The 21,822-nt window shown below is 40.5% G+C and overlaps 1 protein-coding gene across 6 annotated transcripts in view; it reads right to left on the reverse strand.

Annotated features, from left to right (window-relative positions):
* EPHA6 (EPH receptor A6) overlaps positions 1 to 21,822 on the reverse strand; it is an 855,214-nt gene that overhangs the window by 232,727 nt on the left and 600,665 nt on the right. For all 6 annotated transcript variants that reach the window (XM_039534481.1, XM_039534488.1, XM_039534472.1 and 3 more), the window contains one exon: positions 21,157 to 21,281. In XM_039534481.1, coding sequence (XP_039390415.1) covers positions 21,157 to 21,281 — 125 coding nt within the window. The remainder of the gene's footprint in view (positions 1 to 21,156; positions 21,282 to 21,822) is intronic.

A 21,822-nucleotide genomic window follows, 5' to 3' on the forward strand; every position in this document is an offset into this window, starting at 1 on the left:
ACGTAGCTGAAATCCTTCAACTGAAATCTAACGTGCATTACAGCAAACTCCTAACACATATTGAACTCCTAAGCCACTAATTTGCCAAACATAACTCTTAAAATGGAGTGAGCGCCTTCTGCTGGAGACCAGCTTCATAGTCCCTTGACTCCCTCCAAATTGCCTTTTTAAAATGCACGCTCGTTCGTGCGCGCACACACACATTTTTCTTTTGGCTAGAAGTAAGGGACCACCACCATAAAACCCTTATAGCAATCAAATGAATTAGTTAACAATTTTCCACTCTTCATAGGGGAACTGCAGTGCTGCTTTCCTTGCAACACTGAATTCCTAATATCAGAGAGGTAGCCATGTTAGTCTGGTTCTGTAAAAGCAGCAAAGAATTCTGTGGCATCTTATAGACTAACAGACGTTTTGCAGCATGAGCTTTCGTGGGTGAATACCCACTTCGTCGGATGCAAGAGTTCCTAATATGAGATAGTACTGCATAAATATATAAATACAACTACATTAGAAGCAAAAGAAAGACCAATGACAAGGTAGGCCAGTTACTCAATGAAGGGGAAAAACAATAACAGAAAATATGGAAATGGCAGAGGTGCTTAATGACTTCTTTGTTTCGGTTTTCACCAACAAGGTTGGTGGTGATTGGATGTCTAACATAGTGAATGACAATGAAAATGAGGCAGGCTCAGAGGCTAAAATGGGGAAAGAACAAGTTAAAAATTAGTTAGATGTCTTTAAGTCACCAGGGCCTGATGAAATGCATCCTAAAATACTCAAGGAGCTGATTGAGGAGATATCTGAGCCAATAGCGATTATCTCTGAAAAGTCATGGAAGATGGGAGAGATTCCAGAAGACTAGAAAAGGGAAAATATAGTGCCCATCTATAAAAGGGGGAAAAAGGACAATCCAGGGAATTACAGATGAGTCAGTTTAACTTCTGTGCCTGGAAAGATAATGGAGGAAATAATTAAGCAATCAATTTGCAAACATCTAGAAAATAATAAGGTGATAAGTAACAGTCGCATGTATTTGTCAAGAACAAATAGTGTCAAACCAACCTGATCACTTTCTTTGACAGGGTAACAAGCCTTGTGGATGGGGGGAAACTGTAGACATGGTATATCTTGACTTTAGTAAGGCTTTTGATACTGTCTCGCATGACCTTATAATAAATAAACTAGGGAAATGCAACCTAGATAGTGCTACTATAAGGTGGGTGCAAAACTGGTTGGAAAACCGTTCCCAGAGAGTAGCTATCAGTGGTTCATAGTTATGCTGGAAGGGCATAACGAGTGGGGTCCCGCAGGGATCAGTTCTGGCTCCAGTTCTGTTCAATATCTTCATCGGTGGTTTAGATAAATGGTATAGAGAATACAATTATAAAGTTTGCGGATGATACCAAGCTGGGAGGATTTGCAAGTGCTTTAGAGGATAGGATTAAAATTCAAAATGATCTGGACAAACTGGAGAAATGGTCTGAAGTAAATAGGATGAAATTCAAGAAGGACAAATGCAAAGTACTCCATTTAGAAAGGAACAATCATTTGCACACATACAAAATGGGAAATGACTGCTTAGGAAGAAGTACCGTGGAAAGGGATCTGGAGATCATAGCGGACCACAAGCTAAATACGAGTCAACAGTGTAACACTGTTGCAAAAAAAGCGAACATCATTCTGGCATGTATTAGCAGGAGTGTTGTAAGCAAGACATGAGAAGTAATTCTTCCCCTCTATTCCGTGCTGATCAGGCCTCAACTGGAATATTGTGTCCAGTTCTGGGCACCACATTTCAGGAAGGATGTGGACAAATTGGAGAAAGTCCGGAGAAGAGCAAAAAAAATGATTAAAGGTCTAGAAAACATTACCTATGAGGGAAGATTGAAAAAATTGGGTTTGTACAGTCTGGAAAAGAGAAGACAGAGAAGGGACATGATGGTTTTCAACAGTTTTCAAGTACATAAAAGATTGTTACAAGGAAGAGGGAGAAAAATTGTTCTTAACCTCTGAGGATAGAACAAGAAGCAATAGGCTTAAATTGCAGCACGGGAGGTTTAGGTTGGACATTAGGAAAAACTTTCTAACTGTCAGGGTGGTTAAGCGCTGGAATAAATTGCCTAGGGAGGCTGCGGAATCTCCATCATTGGAGATTTTTAAGAGCAGGTTAGACAAACACCTGTCAGGGATGGTCTAGTTAATACTTAGTCCTGCCACGAGTGCAAGGGACTGGATTATATAACCTCTCGAGGTCCCTTCTAGTCCTATGACTCTATGAAATAGAAGCACTGACAAGTTCACATGACCTAACATGGAGTCCAATAGGCAGTAGGAAACACTATGGTGTCTTTTGGCCTTTTAAACCCAGGGTTGTGAGTTCAATCCTTGAGGGGGCCACTGAGGGATCTGGGGTAAAAAAAAAAAAAGAACTGTCTGGGGATTTGTCCTGCTTTAAGCAGAGGGTTGGACTGGATGATCTCCTGGGGTCCCTTCCAACCGTATCATTCTATGTACTCTGTAGCTGGGTTCTCCTGTCTCATCTTTATCTTGGAATACAACATAAAAGTCAATAAAGAGATTTTAATGCAAATCATGTGCTTTGTTAAATTAACTATTGCACAGATCTGTTCTTCCCTCACCCTCCAGCAGGGCCGGCTTAGGCCGATTCAACCGATTCCTCTGAATCGGGCCCCGCAGTTGTTTATCCCACACCCGGCCCCAGCTCACTTCCCTCTCCTCCCCTGAATGCTCGGCCCCCTTCTCCTCCCCCTCCCCTGCTTCCCGCGAATCAGATGTTCGCGGGAAGCCTGGAAACAAGCAGGGGCAGGTAATCTGGGGCGGGGCGGGGAGGCCGCGAGGAGGGCTCCAGAGAGGTGCAGTGCGGCCCAGTCCGCCCCGGCTGAGTGGCTCCCTCCTGCCTGGACCTCCGGCCCTGGCCTGGCCCTGGCCGAATGCCCCCAGCCCCAGTCCAGTCCTGGCCCTGGCCGAGCAGAGCTGGCTCGGGCCCCGCGGCGCCGGTCCCGGCCGAGCGGCTCTGGCCCGGCCCGGCTTGGGCCCCATGGTGCCGGCTCTGGCCTGGTACCAGCCGAGCGGCTCCGGCCCGGACCCGGAGCCGGCCGAGCAGCTCTAGGCAGCGCAGTAAGGGGGCAGGGAGCAGGGAGGGGGTGTTGGAAGAGGGCAGGGGAGTTTGGGGGGTTGTGAGGGGGTGGATAGGGGTCGGGCGGTCAGAGGGCAGGGAACAGGGGGATTTAATGGGAGTAGGGGTCCCGGGGATGCAGTCAGGAAGGAGCAGGGGTTGGATGGGGCAGTGGGGGGCAGTCAGGGGCAGGGGTTCCAGGAGCAGTCGGGGACAGAGAGAAGGGGTGGTTGGATGGGTCCGGGGCCCCAGGGGGGCATCAGGAATGAGAGGAGGGGTTGGATGGGGCGGCAGGGGGCAGTCAGGGGACAGGGAAGGGGGGTGGATGGGGCAGGTGTCCCGGGGGGGCATCAAGAACTTTAGGTCGGGTTAACATGCATCCACATACATTACGCAATGTACATAATATATAATGTTGTTATTATTTATATAGTTATGGAAAGTAAATAATACATGGAAGAAATGAAAGGGGTTTTTTAACGTGTTTTTTTTTTTTTAGTCATCCCTGCCGGGGCCCCGCTGAAAATGTTCAAATTGGGCCCCGCACTTACTAACGCCGGCCCTGCTCCCCAGCCCCTCACTGCTATTCGGGTGCAATCCTACCAACACTTACTCTGGTGAAAAACTCAACTGACTCCTGTGGGAGAACAAGAATGAATAAGAGTTTTCAGGTGTGAGCACTACATTTTTATACATATGCATTGCTTGATTGCAAAAATGAGACAGAAGGATAGTTTAATACTGAAGAGAAGGAAAGCTGACAGAGGAGTTGCTTATAAAGCACTTGTGCAGTCTTAAATTTCCAGAGAACCACCAAAAAGAAGATATGTGTGTGGAGATTTTGAACTTAGTACTGAGTGTGTGAAACTCATCATTTTGGAGTAAATTCTGAGTTCAGAACCATGAGTACTTAAACCAAAGGTTCATCAAAGCACTGGAGGGATCGAATTCGTTTTTAGCATGACAGACAGTAATACTTAAGATACTTTATTACAACATGGTGGTGGTTGTTCCATAGCTGCAGTTGAAGCTAACTTCCCATAATGAACCCAGTTTATTTTACCCTAATTTCCTCAAAGAGAAACCAGTCCCCTTGTAATATCTTTATGCCACATTTCATCACAATGTAGAGTTTTTGGGGAAGTCTGATACAATTCAGAAAAAAAATATCTTAATGTTATGACTCAAATATTTCCCTGTCTACTTTTAACACTTTCCTAACTGTTTTTGGCTTATCTTTTCAGCAACTTTTTCCAGCAGCACACCTGAGACAAAACCCACATAATATTGTGCTTTAGAGACATAGCACTTCTAGGTAAAGATGGAAAGTAGGTCACTGGTTAATAAAGTTTTCAAATTGCAGGTGAAAAATCCTAGAAGGAAGATAACAAAAAAGGATAGCTCCAAGCCAAATAGCTCCAAGCCAAATAGCCGACAGTTCTCTAAACTGCTGTGACAAACGGATGGGAACCTTCTAAGTTACATTAGCCTACTAGCAATATCAATTCATGTAACTATAATAATGCTGTGTATATAAACTGATGCATTCCCACATGGCAGGGCATAACAAGTTTTCAGTTTCTTTATTTCAACCTCAATCAGGAGACATTTTAAACTTAAGTAAGGATTTAAAACTAAAACCAAACTTTCAATATAACAATGAAGATTCACTCTTCAGAGGAAGGAATCCAAAATGGTGGTTGTGATATAGCAGGTACTGTAGTTTGACTTACAGAAGCATCATAGTTTTAATGTGAGGGCACAATTCTATGTATACTGTTAATATTCAAATAGGTATCAATGCAAACAAATTACAAAATAACACAAAAGTAAGTGAGAGATGCACAAAAGTCAGAATATTCGATTGGTGCCTATGGTAACTTGTTTCATTTGTGCATCTGTAGATGCTTGTCTGATTTCTGAATCCCCACAATGTTCATGGGTGGCTGGATTGAGGATTTTGAATCCACCTCTATTACTGTACCAGTTTTCAGGATCCCATTACTCTACAGCTGTGACAAAGAATTTTAGCTGCTCTATATACTGTGTGCATTTCTATGCCTGCCTTTTTGAAAAATGTTATACTGCTTCAAAGACATTCTGTGATATAGACCTCATTTCACTCCCTTTTAATAATTCTAGGCTTTCAAGGTGGGAGGACATATGAGAATGACTGGGCTGCTCTTGAGATCATTAGTTGTCTATCTTTAAACATCCACACCAATATAACCTTTTTACTTTCTCAGCACTGCAGATTTATGAATACGTTCTTGTTTTCCTTTGCCAGAGAGACTATTCCTACCTGCTAAGCTATGGAGAAGCTCCCTAGTGCTACAATATTATCTATCAACAAGACATAATTAAAGCTAAGCTGGCTACTTTCTGATGGTTCATAAACACACAGAAGAGAACTCTGAATTGAGTAGAGCATACCAAGTTAACTCTCTTTTAAATTGGCTACTTAAACAGCCGGAACCAAGTACTTTTATTGATATCATAGGCCCAATTCTTTTGAGTTAAGATGATGTAAATCTGGAGTAACTCCACTGATGCAAATGGAATTGTTCCAGATTTACATGCTGTAATAGAGAAAAATCTGTCCTCATGGTTTTTATGTGATTAGCATTTCATTTTTAACATTGATTTTTTTGAATGTGAAATGATTTAGCTCAGACATCTTCCTTTACATAGAAAAGTAGTAACTGTGACTCTAGAATAATGTTGATAAAATTTAATATACATTTCAACAACTTGTGAGTATACTCGTGAGTCACTACCTCTGAAATATAAAGCAAAAAGTTAATCTACCAGGTTGCATAGATTGTGCTAACCACCAATATAAACTGTGGTCCTATATTATATTATCTCCTGTCTTGCTAAGACTGGTGAAGATAACAGGGAGAAGAATTATATAGGACAGTGAAAAGTAATGAGAAATAAAATTTAGGCTAAATATCAGCAAAAACTTCCTGTTGGCTCTGGAATAATCTCCAAAAAGAAAAGATGGATGCCCAGGCTTTTGTGACATCTAAAACTAGACTGGACAAAACAAGTTGTAAGGTAACTCCCTTCTTTTCATGTGCCAATATATATGTATGCCTGATTCTGTAATTTTCACTCCATGGATCTGAAGAACTGAGGTTTTTTACCCATGAAAGCTTACACCCAAATAAATCTGTTAGTCTTTAAGGTGCCACCGGACTCCTTGTTGTTTTTATACATTATGAGGAATTCCTGCATTGACAGGTAGGTTATCTAGTCTAGTAGTCCTTTTCTGTGTTTAACTGCTATTTTGTCCATTATCACAGAGATCTTAGCTGCATGGCCCTACACGTAATGTGTACAAAATCTGAAATGTATGGGCAAAGGTGGCTTCTTCTGATGTCATCTTAAAGTGATATGAGGGCACTAAGAGAATTTCTTCCAGAGTTCTTGCTAGTGGTTTCAAAGTTTATATGCTTTGTAGGGTATATAGCACAAATTCCTAGAATGACTGAAGTTTGAATTTAATGTGCAATCATTCCAATAAATATAGTAAGGGAGTTCAGGAAGATAGATTCAGGAAGATAGATGCAGGGAGGGCCCTGAGAGATTCAATTTAAGGCATTTCACTAGGCAGACACCTCCAGCTACACAAATCTCAATACATTGTTTACAAACCAGTAAATATCTAATGCATGATTTTCTAATTCGGTTAGCTTCACAGGGCCAACTTCATCTCTGGTATAACTCCACTGTGCCTCTGGAATTACATCACTGATAAATTTGTCTCATTATTGATAAACCAAGTTTCTTCAGACATCTCAAAGGATTTTTTTCTCCTTAAAGGAGTAAGTTCATTCAGCAAATGTGAAGCTTGAAAAATAAGCCACTTTAAAGTTAGTTAAGTTTGCGTTTAAAAGAACAACCCCCCAACTTCCTCCCTACAAAACCAGACCAAACACTGATTTTTTTTCTTTTAAAGCAGGGAATCCAAGGTTTTGTGTGTTTATAAAACTAAAAAGTGCCCCATCTGAATCTTACAAAACTCAGAGAAAACAACTTTGAGCTGAGCACAAGTGTGGAAAACTTCAGATGAAAGAATTGTTTTTAGGAAACTTATACATACATGAAATCAGATTTTCAAAGTGGAAGTGCCTCCTTAACTATTAGTTCAGCAGCATGGCTACTACAATGCTACAACAGACTAGTATTTGTGGCAGTGTATAAAGGGAGACATGATCATTTTATTTAGAAATCCTTTTTTTTCCTCAAGGTTTAAAATCAATGTAGTTTGTACAAGGTCACTGCAAATACAAGAGGCATCAATTTCTGCAGCAACATAAATGTTTTTATGAGAAGCAGGTGTATTCCTGCAAAAGACCATAAAGCTAGTAACAACTCAGGGAGGAGTACATAATAAGAGGTTGTTAACTCAGCCTCCGTGACAAGAGCATCGAGAAAGGGCACTTTGAAACTATTAATATCAATGCATTTAAAAATAAATAAAATAAAATCTTTACAAGAGAGAGTTTTCTATACACTAGCTCTTTAAATCAACAGCATTAGCTTTTCTGATTTAAATAAGACAATCATAACAGAATTACATGAGAGTTTTTTAATTATACTGAGTCAGCAGCTTTCCTCAGTGCTTGAGTTGGTTAACCAAACCAAGCCTTTAAAGGTGAAACCCTATTTAATGCATAATCTTGCACTAACAAAAATAACTGAACAGGTCTATTCTTTTATTTAAAAATATATGGTGCTATAAAATGTTTCATTTTGTTACACTGAAAAGGGAATGACTCACTCTGGAAGATCTCATCTTTCCTTTCTGAGTCCTATATCCTCAGCCCGCTGTGTGATTGTTTTGGATATGAAAGAGCAGGCTTCAGGTTTAGTACATTTGCTTTTGGCATCACTGCTTAATCTAAGATGTGGCCTGGGTTCATGTAGTTATCTAGTCTGTTATTGGCTGTGAAAAATATTACAGGATGAAACGATAACAATTTGTCCTATATGAGGGGGAGTTCGTGGCTGCAAAACTAGATTCAGGAGAACAGGGGTCTCTCGCCACTGTTCTCTCGGTACGTCCAATCTACTGAAGTAGTAAAATAACTGAAGTGAAGAACTGGGGGAAACTGGGAGGAAATGCCTGGGATGACAATGGTTCTAGTTTCTTGATAATAAGTATTAGAATAACAGGCATACCTCGGACAATGAAGAGACTTGACTGGGTATGGATAAGTCAGGATGTTTATCAGTTTCTCTTCTGAGATCTTGTCTCACCTTGCGCAGCTTCCCAATCTTGTGCCTCCCTCACTCCAAATAAACCAGGTGCTTTTCACATCCCAAAATTTGATCCCCACTCTTTGTTCTCTGAATAAATTAGCCCTCTGGCTGGTTCTAACCAACTGGACCCAGTGAGTCCTATTTTCTAATCTTTGTTCCTACAGCGCTTTCTTTTACATCAGAATGTCAGCATATTCCAAAACTCCAAAGTTCCTCAGGGCACTGGTACGCCAGAACACATTGTGCACACATGATGGTGGGTGAGATCTGGAAATTATGAGATCTTTGAGGTAGCAGCTGATTCTACAATACCAAGATGCTAAAATGGCCCTATTTGGATATCAGAAAAAGAAAGGGTATCCTAGGGGAAATACAGAATTTAGGTCTATGAAACTGGAGAGGTTTGAAGATGAACCAGAAAAAGAAGCACAGTGAAATGGAAAATGGTGTCACTGGGCTTAGGGTAAAAGGGAGAACTTAAAAACTAAAACAAATTGAGCTGCCTGTATGAAGAGAGCTGGATTAGGACAGTGGAACTGAAAAGAAAGATGGAGTTGGAGTGGGGACAGAAGGTTAAGAGGAAAGTTGAATGAAGTCTATAGGAAACTACACAGGGAGAAAGTAACATACTAGAATGTGCTTTAGTTTAGACAAAGACATAATATTAAAACTGGAAATAAGTACAAGTTATGGGGCTCATAGGAATTACTGGGTGAAATGCTACTGTCTGTTATACAGGAGATCAGTCCCGATGATCATAATTGACCCTTCTGGCCTCTATCTATGAATCCATGATGATAGTTTCAGGGGCAGGAGGATTTTGGAGGCAACAAACTGATTGTGCTTTACGAAAACAGTGAACCAGCTTTGGTCTTCAAAATGGTTTATGTTCAAGGATAAAGATTTTGGTCAAGGTTCAGGATAGTTCTTATTTTATGTAAGTTTATTCAGTTCCTAGGTTAATTACTTAGCAGTCTTCAACATAGTGGGTGTCTCCAAACACTGCATTTAATTTGTAAGGAAAGAAATTATACTTGTCTATATAATCATTATTTGGTAGCTGTGCAATTACATAATTAACTCTATACTTTCTGGAACTGACATTTCACCATTTTTTGGTGAATACAGGCCAACATTTTTTAAACTTGGCTATCCAAAATGAGTCTCTTAAATCCATATTCAGGAACCGAAATAAGTGGCCTGATTTTTCAAGATGGTGAGTTCCTGTCACTACTAGCCCATGCACCTGTATATCAAAAGGAAAATAAACAAAAACTAGTTCATAATACAGCAGTGTCTAAATTGGTATGTTCAATTAGTCTATTGCTTAAAAGATTATATTAGTCTCCTCTATGCATTTGATGTGTCAAATCTTTAACAGAGATCCAAAATGTCCTTTTCATCCTATGTTCCTTAGTGTGATCTGAAAGATACTAGGCTGCTGTATATTTTAACTTTTTAACCTATTTATCTGAACTCTTCACACTAACAGCTGATGAGTATAGTTAACTATAGTATTCATGCTGTGTTACTAAATTATTTGTAAACTATTTTTCTTAAGCATGGGCTTCTAACATTGTTTGGGTAGAATGGAAGTTGAGCACAACTTTTCTTAGCAATCTACTTCTATCATCTGCTATTTTTTAGTACTGAACTAGCTGTGTAATGCTGTATTTATGGATTTGTAACCTGTCTTTGCATATACTTTTCAATCCAAAATCTTTAGAGCAGGGGCCTGAAAAACACTTGTGGCTAACAACTGGTTTTTAGATGTGAAACATTTGAATATCTAGTCTATTAGGTTTATGGGTTTAATTTAAAGATCCAGAAATGAAATGTAAAACAGCTCATTACCATTATTCCCTTACGAAAAGTTATGATCAAAGAGTCATAGTCATTTTTAAATCTGCCAATGGAAGGTAAACACACTGGAATAACAATCAAATGTAAAGAGCTGATTACTCCTCATTATTTTTGGATTACCCACTCAAAAGTATTACATGCACTTTTTTTTACATTTATGTCTCTTACTGTTGTGCAATGCTTTTGTCATATTAAAAAAAAAGAAAAAAGTATTGATTACAGAAGGGAACACTGGAAAAGCAAGCACTGAGTGATGTTTTCTTTAAATAATATCCACTAAGATCGCTTAAACAGCATAATATTTCTCAGTGAGATCTTTGCTTCAGCAGGAATGATAATAGTAATAGCTCTCTGGACCACTTTATTATTAAATACAAAGTTTTAGAAGCTAGCTCTAAATAATTGAAGAAACCCATTAGGAGGACAGACAAACCGAGGCAGCTAATGGAGAAGACCTAGTGCAGAATCTCTCTGATAGAACCCTGGGCTGTCTGTAATTGATATTTAGAGGCTAGATTTCCTTTTCTCCTAATAGTAATTATATCTGTGTCATTAATAATGGCTGCTGTAAGGTCTCTGGGTTTTTCCCAAAGGCAAAAATGATATCTGGTCAGAGAAGCCTCATAATTATTCACTCTCATTTGCAACAGTGCTGAGACCTAGATTTTTCTCATTTGAGAATCTAAGCTCTTATAGTTTTTCCCTTGGGGATCTACATTAATAACAGCAGAATAGGGAAATTGAAAAGCCTACTAAACACACACACTATACTAGAATTAGCTAGGCAATTTTGTTTTAATGGTTTATCTCCCAAAGCACATTTGCAGTAATTATTTTTAAAATTCTCAAGGTGTGGTTTATTTGCCAGTGGTTTTGAAGTGCTTCCTTATGCTGAAAAAGCAAGGAACATTCATGAAGCTTGTGGTGAGAATGCTGATCAGTTCCTTGAACTATTGTCAACTGCAGGAAGTCTAGAGGTTGATTTTACATCAGTGTTCAAAAGTTCATGTACTTAATCCAAATTATTCAGAATTCTTGGCTCTGCAGAAACACTCAAACTCTCATGAGAATGGGGTTATCTCATGAGATTTATGTTTCCTGCTTCTGGCCGCAGCAGAAATATTGTTCTTTTACACAGCATGCAGCAATGTGTACCAGTGAGATGTGAATTCTAAAGCACACCAACATGTGGCACATTCACTCGTCTATGTAGACATATTACACTTAATATGCACTGGAGACCTTTTGGGGTCTAAATAGAGTGCAACACATTAGTGGGCAACAGAGTTTACAGCCCACTAGTGAGCACTACTGCACTGTGTAGACATGCTCTACGTCGGCACTTCTGGTTCCACTGAGACCCAAGAAGTACAGAGTTTAGACGATTTAAAATAATAAGGTGAAAATTGTTTACACTCTAAAACTTTGTGTGGGCCTGACCCTTTTTGCTGAACTGGCTACCCGTCCTTAACAAGAATAATATTCACTACCCTATATCTTTCATACTTATTATACATAAAAACCGTTTATTGAACCACTATAACAGCCAGATACCGAAATCAAACTACTGCACATCTGTATTACTTTCACCATTTCCCTGTTGACAGTAAGCTCACTGGGGTAGGGTGCATGTCTTCCTATGTCTATTATGAAGTGTCTAGCACATGTGGCTATGATAAAAAATATATTTTTTAATGGATGCTTTCTATTAAATTCTGAGGATAATTTTAAATGGATGTATTCTTCCTAATTTTAAAATCTAAGATAAAGTCATAGCCTGAATACAGAAAGCAATTGCTGGTAAGTAACAGGGTTGCCTGCCACCTATCCATTGTTTTCCAAGGATAGTCCCTCAAAAGAGGGATATCTGTCAAGGTACACAGTACACACTACCAGCTGTCCAATTTTATAGGCTCATAGTCATCCCCGATGTCCTGGTTTTTTGTACCTAAGAGGTGGCAACCCTAGTAGGTAAGGGAAATATGGTATTAGTTGCAAAGTGGTAGCCTCTGCACAAGCCTAACATTTTTCACTCACTCAAATTATGTAAAAGAATAATTGAAAAGCTTTTGTTGTTAAACTATTCACTACTATGAGAGACTTGAAAAGAATCAAGTGAGCTACATAATGTGGTGTAGATATCTCAGAAGGGCAGGAGGCTATGGGACAAAAGAGAATAACATGACTGTAGCTTACTAACATCAACCTCCTTAAACCAGAAATTTAGAGAGCTCCTTTATCTACACTATAATGACTACATTTATAAAGCATTTTGAAAAGTATTTAGGGTAAAATTCTGTCTGTCCCTCATGTAGGTGTAGTGTGTGTGTGAGAGAGCAGGAAGGACATAATGGGTGGGCACAACTGTAGTCTCTGCAGTCAAGCGAATGCAGAGACCTATCCCTTCTGACTTCCCCAAGAGCGCACATGGTGGAGGGGAGGAGAACTGGCAGGCCATATGGAGCCGTTTGAGCACTTCCCTATGTACTGTGGAGCTCCATGGTGCAGCTCTACAACATTTCCAGTGCAGAGCTGTGCTTAAAACTGTACAATCTATTCTTTATGATGGATTTGGAAAAGTGGCAAGTCGCACAATAGCAATTTACAACCCCATGTATATTCATGTGGTATGCAGCTTTCCTAGACTCAGGATATAGAATACATAATCTATTGTGCACACACTCTATGACTTTTAAAGAATATTGAGCACACATTCTGAGTGTTCATATCCTCAGAATTTAATAGAAAATTCCTATAATAGAAGTATTTTTGGACAATAATATGTAAACACACTTTTCAAAGTGGTTTAAATTCTGCATAACACACTTGTATGCAGGCACTTCGGAAGAAACTTCCTGACTCATTAACAATTTCCCACCTGTTCATTTGTAACTAATCCTGACATTTAATATTTATTGCCCAGTGATATTTAAAAAAATACCCCTTTTAAGTTTTTTAATCTTCACATTGCTCCTACAAAAATTATTTACCTTGAGCTGATCTTATGAATGTTACTGTCCACATTCAGGTTTATTCATTATAAATCACATATTCAAAGGAATGGAAAATTTTGTTTAAATATTTGATTTTGAAGTGGAGAATCATTTCTTATGTGAGTAAAGTCAATACAACTTCAGGCTGATGGGAAAATTATCAAGGTCATATTGCCCTCAAAATTCCTTAAACCTGATGCTTTGCTCTATCTCTCCACTTCATCAGCTTAATAAAAAGTAGTTATAAAGTAACAGCTCTGTCCTCAAAATCTCACCTGAAAACTAATTTCCCCTGGTCCATACTACTCAATGACTCTCTCTCTTTTATTTATTAAATTCTATAACCCGTATAATTCGAATTCTATAATTTGAAAGAATGCTGGAGTGTAGATGTAGCGGGGCAGTCACCTCGCTCTAGCCCTGAAAGGATTAAAACAGCCCTGGAAAAGGGCTGGCCCTAGGAGCCAATCAGCTGGGCTCCTATCAGACCACTGCTGGCCTTATAAAAGGGCTGTGAGCCAGGAGCTAAGGGGGTCTCTCTCTAGCTGTGGAGAGAGACAGACCTGGCTGCCTGGGAGCTGAGCAGGTACCTAGAGTGGAGCAGTGCTGGGGAGCTCCAGCCTGGAAAACCCCCAGGCTGCAGGCCTTGTTAAAGGCTGGGAAAGGTACTGGGGGTGCAGAGGTGCACCCCAGGGTAGGCAAAAGCAGCAGGTCCAAACCCTCTTTGCCAATGATGAGTGGCACAGACTGCCATCTGCCCCAGTGAGCCGGAGGGCTAGATGGTGACTGGCAGTAGCCACTGAGGTAAGGTGGGGATAGAGGGTTGGGGGTTCCCTGGGAGGGGAGATCCAGAGACTGGGGGGGTACTGCAGAGGGCAGAACCCTGAGGCAGAGGGGCACTGGGATCTGGGAGGGACACAGGGGCCAGCGACAGGTGAGCCACCGGCCTGCAGAGGGCAGTCCGGGCTGGAAGAGCTAATTCCTGAGACGACCAGCAGGAGGTGCTGTACCAGTGAGTCTCGCTGCGCAACAGCAGACATCAAGTTACAGAGAATCCACCATTTACTTTAATTGTCTTTAATTGCATCATGCTGCTGAGGAAGGCAAAACACCCACCGGTCTCTGTCAATCTGACCTGGGGGGAAAATTCCTTCCCGATCCCAGATATGGTGATCAGGCAGACATGTGGGCAATACCCAGTGTTAAATCCATATGAAATCATATGGACTGATACCAGGCATATCGTACTAAAAGATTTAATTTGCAAATGTCTAGTGCCTCTGAGGACAGTGAAGCAGGGGATATCAAGAGCTTCTTTGCTGAGTACCTCTTGGATTTCTAGGGTCAAACATTTAATGGATTGTTTGTCTCTGTGCAGACTCATTTATCATCTAAGGTGACAAATGTTGCTAAATGAACAGTTTTTGGAATGATTTATTGTCTACTAGAAATAAGATGTGTGAATTTGCCAGGTTTCAAGATACACTGTTGTTTCAGGTGCATGATGTTCTGTAGCTGATAATATCACAGAAGTATTCAAGCAAAGGAAAACTTTCTATCACACAGTAGTGGAAGCTTGGAATGAGATTTTCAGAATTCCCCCCCACCCCCGGCCAGACTGACCCCAACCTTATAATCCTTTGACCAGGACAAGCAGCCCAATGAAGGACAGGCACATGGGATGGGTTTAATTGACATGTTATCAGTAATACACTGGGGAGGGGCACTATAATGCTCACCCCCTGCTCTCACATGCCAGGTTCCAGCGAGGGCTACAGAGCTTTAGAACCAAACAATAACTGCCCTGTCTACCCCACAGACTCAGCTCAGTTGTGAAAACTTCTCTCCTCACAACTCCCAATATACAAGGGTGCAGGTGGGCGGTGGGGGAGGGTGAGTGATAAGAGGCCACAAGCCTGTGTGGGGAACCACAGTCTGCCAATATGTCAGGTTTCTGCCCTGAGCATGAGGTCATAGAATCATAGAATATCAGGGTTGAAAGGGACCTCTGGAGGTCATCTAGTCCAACCCCCTGCTCAAAGCAGGACCAATCCCCAACTAAATCATCCCAGCCAGGGCTTTGACAAGCTGGGCCTTAGAAACCTCTAAGGATGGAGATTCCACCACCTCCCTAGGTAACCCATTCCAGTGCTTCACCATCCTCCTCGTGAAATAGTTTTTCCTAATATCCAACCTAGACCTCCCCCACTGCAACTTGAGACAATTGTTCCTTCTTCTGTCATCTGCCAGCACTGAGAACAGCCTAACTCCATCCTCTTTGGAACTCCCCTTCAGGTAGTTGAAGGCTGCTATCAAATCCCCCCTCACTTTTCTCTTCCACAGATTAAATAAGACCAGTTCCCTCGGCCTCGCCTCGTAAGTAATGTGCCCCAGCCCCCTAATCATTTTCATTGCCTCTGCTGGACTCTCTCAAATCTCCCACATCCTTTCTGTAGTTAAGGGCCCAAAACTGGATGCAGTACTCCAGATGTGGCCTCACTAGTGTCAAATAAAGGGGCAATGCTCCTACTAATGCAACTCAATATGCCGTTAGCTTTCTTAGCAACAAGGGCACACTGTTGACTCATATCCAGCTTCTCATCCACTGTAATCCCCAGGTCCTTTTCTGCAGAACTGGCACTTAGCCAGTTGGTCTCCAGCCTGTAGCAGTGCAGGAGATTCTTCCATCCTAAGTGCAGGACTCTGAACTTGTCCTTGTTGAACCTCATCAAATTTCTTCTGGCTGCCAACTAGACATCAAGCCATTGATCACTACCATTGAGCCTGACAATCTCCCCAGCTTTCTATCCATCTTATGGTCCATTCATCCAATCCATACTTTTTTAACTTGCTGGCAAGAATACTGTGGGAGACCGTATCAAAAGCCTTGCTAAAGTCAAGATATATCACATCCACCACTTTCCCCATATCCACAGAGCCAGTTATCTCATCACAGAAGGCAATCAGGTTGGTCAGGCATGACTTGCCCTTGGTGAATCCATGTTGACTGTTCCTGATCACCTTTCTCTCTTCCAAATGCTTCAAAATGGATTCCTTGAGGACCTGCTCCACGATTTTTCCAGGGACAGAGGTGAGGCTGACTGGTCTGTAGTTCCCTGGATTCTCCTTCTTTCCTTTTTTAAAGATGGGCACTATATTTTAGTGCTTTTCCCAATTATCCGGGACCTCCCCTGATCACCACAAGTTTTAAGATAATGGTCAATGGCTCTGCAATCACATCAGCCAATTCCCTCAGTACCCTTGGATGCACTGCATCCAGTCCCATGGACTTGTGCATGTCCAGTTTTTCTAAATAGTCCTTAACCTGTTCTTTCACCACTGAGGGCTGCTCACCTCCTCCCCATACTGTGCTGACTAGTGCAGCGGTCTGGGAGCTGACCTTGTCTGTGAAGGCTGAAGCAAAAAAAGCATTGAGTACTTCAGCTTTTTCCATATCATCTGTCACTAGGTTGCCTCCCCCATTCAGTAAGGGTCCCACACTTTCCCTGACCTTTTTCTTGTTGATAACATACCTGTAGAAACCCTTCTTGTTACCCTTCACATCCCTTGCTAGCTGCAACTCCAAGTGTGCTTTGGCCTTTCTGATTACACCCCTGCACGCTCAAGCAATATTTTTATACTCCTCCCTAGTCATCTGTCCAAGTTTCCACTTCTTGTAAGCTTCCTTTTCGTGATTAAGCTCACCGAAGATTTCATTGTTAAGCCAAGCTGGTCGCCTGCCATGTTTGCTATTCTTTCTGCACAATGGGATGGTTTGTTCCTGTTCCCTCAATAAGGCTAAGTTCTCAAAAAGGTCCAACAGCATAGTGCCAGATTTCATTTACCTCTGGGAACTGGCTCTTTTAGCCTCTACTTTCACTGAACAATGGCTGCAAGTGCCGACAAGTCAGTGATCTTAATAGCATTATGTGAACTTCTGTATTTTACTGCCTTCAATCCAATTGTGCCTCTCAGAGGCTGTGAGGAGGTGAAAACCCCTGGACCACATGCCAGTTTGGCCTCAACAGGAAAAATTCCATTGGGATCCCAGTACTAAAGCTTCCAATATCTTCTGAGCAATCTTAGAAGCACGGGAGGGACAAGAAGTTTTATTCATGGGTTGAGGAAGTCCTGGTGGCTATAGTTAAATGAATGCAGAACTCCCTATAGAGGTCTAGAATTTCTCTCTGGCCTGTTCCCAAAAATCACCAAAGAAAGCTCCAGGGAACATAAACTGTTACTTTTAAAAGGAATAAAAAATTATCCAATAATTCTGCTGAAATCCTCGGGGTTTCACAGAGTTAAACTATTGTCACACACTGTGCTATTCAGATGAACTCAGATTCTAGATGCTGCTTTCAAATACAGGAGTGTTCAGTGGAGGCACTCAGTTCTGCAGTGTCTGTGGGGGAAAAACCCAGTCTTCCCTCTAATACGAATGGGAGGCAAATAGGATACCATACAGGAAAAAAACCTAAGAATAGTCTGCAATATCTGTTCCATTCTTATTTGCGGTAGTCTTTATAGCAATATCTGGGGCAAATGAAGATTAATTGGGAACTATGCATCACTATATGCATTTTTATTGTCTCCTTAAAACTTTTTTTTCCTTGCATAGTGAGAACTTCACATTTATTGTACAAAACTTCTCTGCTGTCTTGAGTTTAGGTTTGATGGACCGGCTTATTTTGAGGTCTTAGAACTGTGTCTTTCCACTTAAGAGAGACCCACAGTAAACTGGGCAGTAAGATACCATAACCAAACTCTTTTTCAGACTCCAATTAGGCATAAATCAGAATGCTGGCCACAATTTTCGAAGTTCACAATACAATGATGTCCATGCGGTAACATTATTCACATTGCTATGTCAGATCTCCACAGTCTCTACACGTTTATGACAACAGTCCCATTTCAGGCTTGTAGTGATTGCTGAGAACTTGACTGCTGATATTTCCACAACCAAATGCTGCTGAGAAGCTTCTGTGATTCTAGACTTCCCTTCTACAGTAAAAACTTTGTTATCCAGCTTGTTGGGGGAGTGTGTGTGGGGATGCCGGTTAATCAAATATTCCGGTTAACTGAGAGTTATATTTTTACCAAAGGAATACCATATTTCAAAGAATTAGAATACAATAAAATGAATAAAATATAAAATACAGTATACAGGTATTCACCAATCCAGTAGCAGTACTGCACTGCAGAGTGGTTGGTTTCTTGAAGCACTTAGGTGTATACAGGTAATGTTTTCTATACATTAGGTTATCTTATGACACTACATATCACTATGGGCAGCGTATGGTATACACCCAGATCACTATCAATACACTTAACACTAAAACTATACTGAACATAATTTAATCTTTTTTTGGTGATTCAGAAGGCACTTCAGGATCTTGCAGTGCCTCAGGGTCATCATTATCAACATAAATTATCATTGTAGATGTAGAAGGTGTAGGAGATTGGGCTGAATCTGTAATGACTCTATGACGCACACTGGAAGCTGCTTTTTTGAATAAAACCCTGATATCAGCTTGCTTACTTGACTTCCGTCTCTTTTGCATAAAAGTAGAGTGCAGAATGTGCAATTGCATAACCTCCTGGGCAGTATGTTAGTCCCGGTTACTAGATTGAAGATTTGTATTGGGGAATATCAGAAATGCCAGTTACTAGAGCTTTCCGGTTGATAAAGTGCCAGAGAACACAGCTTTTACTGTAATATTGCTCTTCTGGGGTTTTAGTAACTGTACTCTGTGGAGTTTCAGGGTGAGAAAAATCGATTTTTGTAAAGGCCACACTTGTATTTGCTGGTTTTGGGGTAGGGGCTTTCCTCTTCATTTCAGCATACAATTTTGCTTTGCATTTGGCCATTATACCCATTCGTTATCATGTCTGCAAAGCCTAATGTACTCCAAAGGTGCTATATAAATAACATTGCTATGGTTCTATATAAAAACATTAACATGGCATAAAATCAAATTTCCTATTTCAGTATCAGAGTACGGCACATGATTCTGGTCTCCTTCCAGAATCTGGCCTGCAAGAGTGGTACATGCCTGATGTTTCAGAGAAAGTTGTAACATATATTTTTCCCCCCCTTAATAATCTTTCTACAGTTGTTGCTGCCCCTGCTTGTCTCCCAGTTTGCCTTCTAATTAGTACTGCCAAAAGAGTGTCTCCTGTAGGCTATTGACAAAAGGTGCTTTGTTAAAAAATTATTGATTCAGTACAATGAGTGACTATCGCAAGGCACTAAGGGCAAAATAACCACTGGGAGAATTGCTGCATATGCCAGCAACGAATCCTCCTCCCGCCCACCATGTGTAAGAGAAAGAATTGCTTATAGTAGAAAAATACCCCTGATGCATTCTGAAGGACTAGAAAAGAAAATGGTGCTTCCTATATGGGGTTGGACAGGATTTGTTTGAGGTATATATACCTATTAGGACTATGAAGCATGTGACTCTACTGTGCAAAGGTCAACTTCCTTAGGCAGTGCTAGATTTTAGTGTCCTATTGACACTATTAAAGAGGAATCCTGTGCCAAGTTGCTCAGTAACACTGTATTTTCTTCAGAGTATAATCTACCAATGAGTTTGTGTAAATATAGTGCTTAAAACTTAATATCCTTGCAAAAATTTTGATGGCCAATCTGTGGAATGAGCCAAAACGTCTCTTAATAGATTTATCTTTCTAATTCAGAGTCAGATTTTTTTATTGTTGATAAATAAAACAAGTGCCAGCTCAAGTCATAATAGGGAAGCGACATGGGAAAAGTTATGTAATAGATCCTTGAGGATCCCTCGATTCTGTGAATTTTCCAGGCCTCATTGGTTTGTTTACCAAATAAGATAAACAGTGAAACTTGTTTTTCAATCCAAGTAATTTCAATTGTTGGGCTTTTCTCAATTCTAGCTTTAATAAAACAGCATAACTGTGCACAGAACTGCAGGCTCAGAACTTCTCAGACTGAAAAACAAGAAGACCAGATATTTACAAAGTAAAAATATAACTCCCTTTTCCTGTCTCTGCTTTGTCTTCCTCCTCAGGACTCTTTTCTCCTTTCCATTCATTGCTTTGTGCTTCTTAGAAAAGGAAAAGGAAAAGGAAATATTATTATCTCCTTAGTTTGGCAGGTTGAGATGCAGATACCTGAAAACTCCTGGATGTTTCTCAAAGCATGAAGGTACCAATTACCACAAACTTTTATTCTGTAGCGAGGCCTATTCTTCAAACTGGGGTGTGCAAATGTGCACAGAATGGACATGAGCAAAAGCAGACCCCAGTTTGTACTTACAAATGTGCACATCTACATCTGGAGTGAGGGAAGTGTGTGCACCTTTGCTCAAATGGGCTTGAAGATTTTGGGTTCAGACTTCTGACATGAATACCACTTATGTGGTTCTCATCTCTCTTTCTAATCTTAAAAACAATGCAATTGTATTTAGTCTAATATTCTCTGTTCTTTGCTAATCCCGTAGCTAGAAATGTGTACTGTGTAATTTGGCCTGAGATTGTTGCTAAGTCAGACCACAAAAAATGTAATCACAATGACATTTATCATAATTGTATTATATCAACAATATCATGGCAATCTATACATGAAACCACATCAACGGGGCCATACATTTAACAGTGTTTATAAACCTCACTAATGTGGCATCATGAGATGTGCATATCTGTTTTTTTCTAGTTCTCAAATCTCACATAAAACGACAAATCAAAACATAAATAGATCAGTACAAAACAAAACTAACACTTAAACCTAATGATTGTATATGGGATAAATAAAGTGAGAACAAGTTTTCAAGTTTAAAAACTATAAAGATATTTCAATATATAACATGCTGCTCTGTAGGGTTTTATTTGGTTGATGTTCTAAGCAAGACCTACTTTCTCATAGTACTTGATCTCGTAGTCCAGAATGGCTCCATTGGGAAAATCAGGCTCTTGCCATGAGAGGGCAATGCTGTTTTGGGAAGCCCAGTCCTTCCTTACCATACCTATCAAGGAGGGTGCTGAAAGGGAAAAGGATAACTAAGGATTAAAGAGAAAGCACACTGGTTATCTCTTTTTTACTTTACTTTCTTAGGATTCTGACAAGTGGTGACCTGTAGGCAGAAGAGCATGACAGATGGAAATTCTCAGCCCAACTATAACCTGGAGTTAATGTTGAAAGTACATATCAGTAATTTCATTGTTAAAGTGTGGGTATACTTTTGAGAAGTGACTGAGAAATGGCAACACCTTATTCAAAAGATCTGCTCCAAGTGATACCTGCTGACTTTATAGACAAAAAATAGATTTTACTGTTTTATTCTTGTTAGTACTACAGGACCAACAAAATTAACAGAAGTGCTAGATTCTGTCCCTTCAGCTACATCAACAGAATTGTTACATTCAAGTCAATTGCACCATAAATTTATTGACGATGTTACAAGCACATAATCTGAAGGCAGTTGGGTTGCACTGGTATCACTAAAGGCATAGTTTCAAATGCAGAACAAGATATAAGATATAAACTATAAATTAAGAGTAATCTGAATTGAACTCACCAGA

This window comes from Mauremys reevesii, linkage group 1 (genome assembly GCF_016161935.1).
Source record: "Mauremys reevesii isolate NIE-2019 linkage group 1, ASM1616193v1, whole genome shotgun sequence".
NCBI classification, from domain to species: domain Eukaryota; kingdom Metazoa; phylum Chordata; order Testudines; family Geoemydidae; genus Mauremys; species Mauremys reevesii.